At 42.1% G+C, this 9,206-nt stretch overlaps 1 protein-coding gene across 1 annotated transcript in view; it reads right to left on the bottom strand.

Annotated features, from left to right (window-relative positions):
• Nucleotides 1–6,431, bottom strand: part of LOC109835573 — a 10,606-nt gene extending 4,175 nt beyond the window's left edge. Inside the window, exons 1-3 of the mRNA XM_020403542.1 lie at nt 6,291–6,431; nt 5,763–5,813; nt 5,381–5,660 (exon numbers count right to left, since the gene is read on the bottom strand). Coding sequence (XP_020259131.1) covers nt 5,381–5,660; nt 5,763–5,813; nt 6,291–6,431 — 472 coding nt within the window. The remainder of the gene's footprint in view (nt 1–5,380; nt 5,661–5,762; nt 5,814–6,290) is intronic.

The raw sequence follows: 9,206 nt of genomic DNA, 5'->3' as shown, positions 1-9,206 counted from the left end.
GCCACAAGGAGTCAGAGGCAGGGAACTGCTAGGATCAGCTGGTGGTGGAGTTGAGCAATCACCCCCTCCGTCCAACTCCCCCTCTTCCTCATCGAGGTCGTGTCGCCCTCCAAACTTTTCTACCTCCTTCAACTCATCCAAGCAATTAGCTACAAGAGGAGGATAGTGAAAGCAATCGGACAGGTTTCTCATCTCGGCTGGAAGCTGCACTGACAGGTAGTCATACACAACTTTGCAGGCTATTGCTACTTCAATTTTCCTAGTTAAGATTTGGCGATATCCCTTGATGATCTCTTGGCGATAGGTTCAGACTTGAGATGGGCGACCTCTTCTTGAAGCTTGATGAGCGTTGCATGCTCCTCATCGAGTCAACGCTTTGCATGCTCCACCACCTCATTCTCCATATTGGCCAGTGTTTGTAAGGTCCCAAAAAAGACGAAATGATTGACCTCCTTAACTGCTTTAGTTGTGAGACGAGATCCTATCACCTAGTAAAAATTTCTTTACAATCGCTATTTCTCATGTACAAAAGAGGAGAAGGTTGATTTGACTTCTCCTTTGTTTAACGTAGGTTCTATGTGGCGATGAGATGCCTTGCTCGATACTCATGTTAAGCTTACTTCTTATTGATGATCAGAGCAAGATTGCTTCAATTTGAGGAGAAAACAGCCTCTGTTGAGTGCTTGAGCCGCCAGTTGTGGTTGTTGGTGATTCTTGAGTGCATCTAGGTGCTCTCTAAACACTCTCTAAGTGTGTTCCTTCGCGTGTGCCCCCCGTTGGCCTTTTCCTAGCTGCTCATGGCTATTTATTAGCTTTAGCACGTAACTGATGTGCTGATCATGGGATCAGGAGCGTACCTGACTCCTTAGATTTAGCCCACATGGGCTGACTAGGTCTTCATGGCCGTTAGCCTTCTGGCGTCGAGCTTCGCTTGATGAGACGAGCCTTGCTGGGTGGTGAGGTTCGTCTGATGAGACGAACCTCACTACATGGAGAGGTTCATCCACGAGACGAGTCTTGCTATGTGGTGAGCCTCATCCTTGAATGAATTTTATCTTTTGAAGGAGCTTCGTCCCCTGAAGGAGCTTCATCTTCAATGACGAGCTTCATTTTCTAAAGGAGCTTCGCCTTCAATGACGAGCTTTATTTCTGGGCAAACTTTGTCTTCAATGGGTGAACTTCATCTTCAATGAGAAGCTTCATCTTCTGATGGGTGAGGTGCTACTTGGCGAGGTTCGTCTTTGATGACCTTCGTCTGACAAACTTTGTCTTTTAAATGAGCTTCAATGACGAGTTTTGAACCTTGTATCTAATGACGAGCTTCATCTTCTGAGTGATGAGGTGTTACAAGTCTCGCCTTGGCTGAGACGAGCTTTATCGACTGAGACGAGGCTCATCATTGTGATGACCCTTGCCATACTTGTAGTGAGCTTTGACCCTCCTTTGTCTCTTGACATTTTTTAGTGCCTACGAGACCATCTTCAAAGTTTTTGTCCTAAATTAGGTCTCATGAGGTTTGGAATACTTTAAACTCTCTTGGCTATGATGAGCTTGGTTTGCATGACGAGCTTGGCTTCTTGGCGAGCTTGGCCTCCTGGCGAGCTTTGATGCTTCGGGGTGAACTTCATGGTTCAAAGTTTGTCGTTTCTAGGTGAGCTTCAATGCTTTGAGATGAGGCTCAGCTATTTGTTAAGTCTTGTCATTCTTACGCGAGCTTCGTCAGACCCACATGGGTCTGACAATCAGGTCTTATCAGCATTCAATGTTGTACACCTTCATCATCATGCTTTTTTAGGCCCGATGAATGGCCGCCAGCTGGAACCTCAATATCTATAGAGCGGATCTTGGCCACTGATTCAGTTTTCCCGCCTATATATAGGCGACCGCCTCTAACAACGAATTTGGAGACTACTATGGGTGACATGGTGATGTCTTCTGATGATGAGTTGTGAAAGAAGGCGTTGGAAGAAACTGAAGCAAAGTACAGGAGGTCCTTGGACAAACTTGCGGAAGAACTTCACAATACCGCCCGATTCCTTTAAGCTCAATCTTCTATTATGTAACCCAATTCTTGTTGCATCAACTATAATTAACAATCATGACTTAAGACTTTTAGCAAACCTTCATCTATCAACAGACTTGATTGTGTCTTTACCAACTGCCGTTTGAGTTGGACTAGTCATGTTTTTACCCTTAGCTTGATAAGTTGTCGAGGAGTTTCTCTTAGGCTTAACGCTAATATTTCTCTTCTATCCTTAGCCATTCAAGGTGTTGGATTAAATGTTGAGCATGGCTACAAAGGTTAAATCATTGTCAAGTTTGGTTGTGATGTTTAGCGTAACAGCTTAACCTGGAAATTTAAAAGTGAGGCTCATCGCATGGTAGACTTCCTATTTCAAGAATTGATCATTTGCGGGAATGACCGGAGGAGTATGATGATATTATTAATACCATAACAATCTCATATTTTAATAGTGACTCATCGCTTGGTAGGTCACTATTTGGAAATAAAGGGATAGATAAGGGCACATTGCTTGGTAGTTCACTATCTTGAACAACATCATTTGTAGGAATGACGGTGTGGAAATAATTAAGTCATTCAGTGACATGGGAGTATAGCGACTATGATTGGAATAGAGGAACATCACATGGTAGGCTAATATCTTGAACAACGTTATTTGCAGGAAGACGGTGTGGAAATAATCAAGTCGTTCAGTGACATGGGAGTATAACGACTGTGACGGGAATAAAGGCACATTACTTGGTAGGTCACTATCTCCGATCACTCTAAGGAGATAGAACGTTCGGAAAAGATCAGATAGTGAATCATCACATGGTAGATCCTTGTCCTGATCGAGTGACAAGTAGGGGCTAATCATATGGTAGGGCACTACTTGACAGAGTATTTTCAATAGAGGTTGAAGAGTTGACTATCAGAGGTAATTATTAACATGATAGTTTGTTATGGACCCGCTATCCTATTGAAGAGGATTAATGGGACAATCCAGTAGGAGGTTGAACTATCAGAGGTAATTATTAACATGATAGTTTTGTGTGAACCTACCATCCTGTTGAAGAGGATTGGTGGGAAGTTTAGAGGAAGACAAGGAATAAAATCTTTACCTTGGTTGACCTCGAGGGAGTTGAAAGAGTTTTAATGGCATTAACAATGCCAAAGGTCGTGTTCCTCGATATTGTTAAGGTCAGGCATCATCGTTGCATCCATGGTGTTTGAACCATAGTGTTGTTGAGATTTGAAATGATCTCTTTTCCTTCCGCATGAGCATAATAGTCCTCGTCAATCGTGAAGACCTTCATAGGGAGGCGGCCGGTATATATGAACCATATGGATAGTACTTCTTTAGAAATTTATCAATGATAGGCATCATGATCTTTTCGCCATCTTGATTGATTAGGCGATATGCTCCATTTGAGTAGACCGTTTCTACTACAAATGATGCTTCCCATTTCGGTTCGAACTTGCCTTTATTTTTGGAGTTCAGAACCATTGGACATCGGACAGCGAGAACTGGGTCACCTTCCTTGAAAATGCTATGTTTGACTTTCTTGTCAAATGCTTTAGAGATTCGAGTCTGGTAAAGCTCGATATGCTGTTGAGCCTGTAGTCACTTTTCGTCTAGCGCTTCAAGTTCTTCGAGACGTCGGTGATGACTTTCATTGTCATATCGGTCACAAGTGCTATCCGAAGGGATGGAATTTGGACTTCCAATTGCAATACAACTTCACATCCGTATACCAAGGAGTAGTGGTAGCACCTGTTGACATACGAACCGTTGTGCAATATGTCCATAAGCTTTAACCCAATTTCTCATTCTAGTCTCATTTGCTTGTAGAGACCAACTTAGTGAAAATTTTGATGATGGTCTTATTGAAAGCTTCTGCTTGTCCATTCGCAGCAGGGTTATAGGTTTTTGATGATAAGTTTCTGATTTTGAATTTGTTACAGAATCGTGTGAAGGCCTGGCTGACAAACTAGGGGTTCGTTATCATGGATGATGCATCTCGGGACACCATACATGTATATGATGTGGTGTTTGATGAACTAAACCACATCACTTGTTTTGACTTCTCTTAATAGAATTGCTTCAACCAATTTGGAAAAGTAGTCGGTTATTGTCAGGATGAAGCGATGTCCTTTCACAGAAGGTAGGGAAATCTAGCTGATAATATCCATACCCCATGTTTTAAATGGCTATGAAGTGTCGAAGGATGTAGATGCTCCGACAGCTGATGCATGTAGTTGGTATATATTTGGCATGTGTGATATCGATTGGGCATATGCAACGATGTCTCCGATCATCTTTGGCCAATAGTAGCCATGTCTACACAGTCGGTCCCATAGTTTAGGTCTTGGCTGGTGAGCTCCACAGATACCATCATGGGCTTCTTTTAGGGTTTCTTCTGCTTCTTTATTAAACAAGCAATGAAGCAACAATGTGTCGTACGATCTATTGTACAAGGTTTGCAATAAGGAATCGTAATAAAATCTTGGCGCTCGTCTACGGATGGATTCTCTAAACCATATAAGATGTAGTCGATGATCGTGAATCACCAATCTCTGGGTTCAAACTCCCTGGGTTTTTCATCGACCGTGTTAACTTGCAATGCATATTTCGGTCGAAGAAGTTGTCTACTGGCTACAATGATTCGCTGAGTAGTTCTCTTGGACATAGCTAGCGTAGCTACGAGTGACGCCAAGGCGTCGACATATGATTCTTGATGCGAGACACATAATCAATGTAAAAACCTTCAAAAGAATTAACCAATGTGATGGCCGATTCGTGGTAAGGGACCAGATCTTCATGTCTGACTTCGAACTCCCCTTTTAGCTGGTTGATGATGAGCTTTGAGCCGCCATATGCTTCTAGGTGCTTTACCCCCAGATTCTTGGCTAGGTCTAGACCAATGAGCAAAGCATTATACTCGACTATGTTGTTAGAACATGACTCTGTTAGAGAGAAAGCTCGAAGTAATACATGGTTTTGCGGAGAAACCAAGACTAACCCCACTCCAACGATAATTGTAGATTTAGGGTCTGTTCTTGATGTGCTGTCGAAGAATAATTGCGATACTTGTTCTTTTGAGACCACATTGGCTTCCCAGGTCTTGTCCGACATATCTTGGTACAAATCAAGATTGAAGGGTCATGACGCCTGCATCCAATAAAGCTTGGATTTTATCCTTTAGGATGTAGCACACCTTCGGGTGATGCACCATCCTGTGGTACATGCAGTAATTAAGACCATCTATCATTGAAGCCTCCTAAGGTCGCTTCGATTCTGGGAGCTTGATCTTCGACTTGGGAATTAGGATGACCTATTCATCTTTGAAGTCATATTGTGGTTATGTGAAGAATTACCCTTCTGCCTTAAAGAGGGTTTGGGCGAGGAAGTGGTTTCCACTGTCAAAGTATCATTCCCCTTTGAATGTGTCAGAGGGGTAAAGTTGCCTTGGTTACCCCATCTTCTAGGACGAAATTCACGTGGATCTTTAGCATCTAACCTTTTGAGCATGTTTTTAACTTGTTCTCCTTGCCAGATCAAGTCTTTCCATGTGCAAGCTTCAAGAGCATCCATTTTGAATAGTATGTTGATGGAGAGATTGTTCCAGTATATCTTGATGAGAGTGGCCTTTGAGACCTGATCACGAGAATGTAATGATCGGTTCTTGAATCTTTTAACAAAGTTACTGACGAACTCTGTCTTCTTCTGCTATTCAGCTAGCAGAGTGGTCATAGATACCTTCGTGTCATCATTGAAGAATCTGACCATGAAGAGCCTCTCCATATCTTTCTAACAATTGATGGACCCAGGTTCCAATCTGCGAAACCATTCAAAAGCAACCCCCTTAAAGGTATCGATGAATAGTCAAACTATAATAGGATCATTTCCTACTATGTGTCCAGTTTGTGCCTGGAAGTAGTAGATATGTTGGGTAGGAGAGCCATTGCCATCAAACTGTAGAAGGTTGAGTGGCTTGAACTTTGGAGGATAGGGAACGACATCCCATTCGGTGGGGTATGGTCTAGTCACCCCCAATTCCTTGAAGTTTCCCTGAAGCTTCAATGCATCTAGTTGCTTCTAGAAGTTATCCAACTTCTAATCTCACTCTTTCTTATGAGGGTTGGATTTGGCTTCTGATGATTCATAATAAACTCTTAGAATTTCTTCATCATCATCCCCTGTATCGGCGTCCTCTCGGTTTCGGGGACTAGATTCCCCATCTTTAGGTGAAGGTCACTGATATCTTGATCCTGAAAGTTCACCGACACTTTTCTTTTTCTTCTTCTCCCTTTTCTTGAGGAGTTTTTCTATCGTCTCCCTCATGAGCTTGATAGTTTCTTGTTGTTGGAGAAGAATAGCTTGTTGTTCTTCTAGCCTTTTCTCCAAGTCCTCTGCATTCTTGGTCATATGAGCATTCGCTTGTTTGCTTTGATCGATGCTAGATGCTTAGGAAGTGGCAATAGCTGAGTTGTCAGGCTCCTCTTCGGCATCATCAGAGATGTTCGCTAAATGCCAGTAATCCAACGGAGTCACTGAGCCAGTACGAGTACGGGTTTGTCGAAAGACACCCTCCTCTTCAATTAGCACCCCCCTCAGCCCCGGAGAGAACTCGAGATCAGAGGAGTTAGAAGAGTCTGCTAGACATTTGCCTTTGCCACTGCTAACCATATTGACTCTAACTCTAGCAGGTTCATTTTTAGGAGTTCGTCTCCTGGGACGAAAGCGTTTTCTTCTGGATGACAGGGCTTCCGGTAGTTTCGACAATCGTTCAAATATAGAGGACCTCGGCGATGGGCCCCCACACTAGCATTTAGCAAATACCATGGAGATGAGCCTTTCACAGTTGCAACAAGATTTTATCTGGCTCATATTGCATTTGCAAATCAGGTAATTACGAAGATCAGTAACAGGACCACCCCCCCTCGTTAACTCAGGTAGCTTGCTTATGCATGCTCAAGAATCTCTAAGTACTAGAGATTGGCGAGCCTGGGTTGGACGTATCTCATCATTCTCATGTTTGAGATGAGGTTGGTTAGAAGGTCGAGGTTCGTCATTTATGCGAGCATCAACATTTGCGCGAACCTGGCTCGAGAGATTCACTTGCTATTTTAGTTGAACCTCGACTTGATAATTTGAAGGCGACCTAGTAGTAGGACGAGCCTCATGAAATTGCCCTAGAGGGGGGGGTGGAATAGGGTAATCAAACAATAAATTTGCAATTAATAAAATTCAATGCAACACAAGACACAATTTGTAAATATGGCAATAAATAAGAGAGAGTTAGAGAATAGTTAGCCAAATTGACATGCTAATGTGTTCATGAGGTTCGGTCCTCATGACCTACATTCCTGACCACCTCTCCCGATAGTAATCCACTACACAAACCCGGTTTGGAAGACATAACTTCTTCACAATGATCTCCCCGAGATCAAATTCTCCATACAATGATCTCCTCGAGATCAATCTCTCCACACAATGATCTCCTCGAGATCAATCTCTCCACACAATACAATATGATGAATAATCTCTCTTACAATGATCCTATAACAAGGATTAAGAGATGACAATTGAAGCTTAGGGGTTGTGGGATTTGAAAGTGAGAAACCGAAATTGAGTGAGATGAAAGTTTGAGCTCAAAAACACACAAAAACATAACTCAAAAATTTTTCTTTGCTTGCTTAGTTACTGAAGTGATGAGGGGTGTAGGATATATATAGGAACTCAAAACAGTACCCCAAATCCAAAACAAATCACCAAATCCTACAAAATTAGCAAAAATAGCAACTAGCCGTTACAGTACCGTCAGTCGACTGATGCATTGTTCAGTCGACTGATGAGCTGACCATTGGCTATCGCTCAAACATCATCGGTTGACTGATGAGACCATTAATCGACTGATGAGAGTTAGTTAACTGAGCAAAAACTATCAGCAATTCGCTAATTCCGGAGCACTTCATCAGTCGACTGATGAACAGTGTTAATTGACTGATAACCATGCATAGCCCAGTTATGAATAGTAAATTTAATTTTCAAAGATGCTTTAAAAATAGCAAATAAATTCTAAAAATTATGAATTTTGGGAAAATAATTATTCTGATAAAAATAAGCACGTTAGAAAAAAAAATTTTAAATATTATTTCCTAATTGTGAAAACTTATCAATTTGTAAAACGGTCAAAAATACGACATTTGGAAATGTGTGTATTAACCCCAAATGTTTCAAATGTTATCTACTTAATTTTTTGCCTACATTATGACCTAGAGAGAAAATAAAAATACAAATATCACTCACATATATATATATATATATATATATATATATATACAAGTCTTGAGTCTTGATATTTGCTAATTTGTTGATGAAGCTCCTCTTGTAAATTTTGTACTTGTAAGCTCTTCTTTATCAACTTGCCTCCACCTCCACGAATATCATTGTTATGATACAAAATCCATCCATCCTCCAATTATGACACTATATTTCTTGATAAAGTATATCATGTACAATATCACTTGGCAAGCAATTAGCACCAATAATGGGGTTTGTAAATCATCATCAAAAAACGAGACCTAACATATCATGGTTGATATGAGGTTCGTCAGCTGGGCGAGCCACATCATTCTTGCGGGCATTGACATTTGGGTGAGCTTGGTTCATAGGACGAGCTTGACATTTGGGCGAGCCTCATCATTCTTGCGGGCATTGACATTTGGGTGAGCTTGGTTCAGGGGACGAGCTTGACGTCTTAATCAAGCCTCGACTTGGCAATTTGAAGGTGGCCCGGTAATAGGGCGAGCTCTGTGCTGGAGATGAGGTTTGTCATTTTGATGCGCCTTAGTTTGGCTAGCCTCGACAACAAGACGAATCTGGAGAGGGAGATGAACTCGTCGTCTTTGATTAGCCTCGTATTGAAGATGAGGTTCGTCATCTGGGTGCACTTCGGTTTTACCAGCCTCGACAGCAGGACGAATCTGGCTTGGGCGACAAAGTTGGTATCTTGGATGAGCCTGGTGTTGAAGACGAGCCTCGTGTTGAAGACGAGGTTTGTTGTCTTGGTGTATTTGGACGTATGAGCAGCGATGATGAGATTCACGTTGTGGGCGAGGTTCGTCATTTTGACGCACCTTAGCCGAATGAGCCTCTACACGTTTGTGAGCTTTGGCAATGTCCTCTCTGAGCCTGTAG

This window comes from Asparagus officinalis, chromosome 1 (assembly GCF_001876935.1).
Source record: "Asparagus officinalis chromosome 1, Aspof.V1, whole genome shotgun sequence".
NCBI lineage: Eukaryota > Viridiplantae > Streptophyta > Magnoliopsida > Asparagales > Asparagaceae > Asparagus > Asparagus officinalis.
Note: the sequence above shows the minus strand (reverse complement) of the source record. Positions and strands in the feature narration are given on the sequence as shown.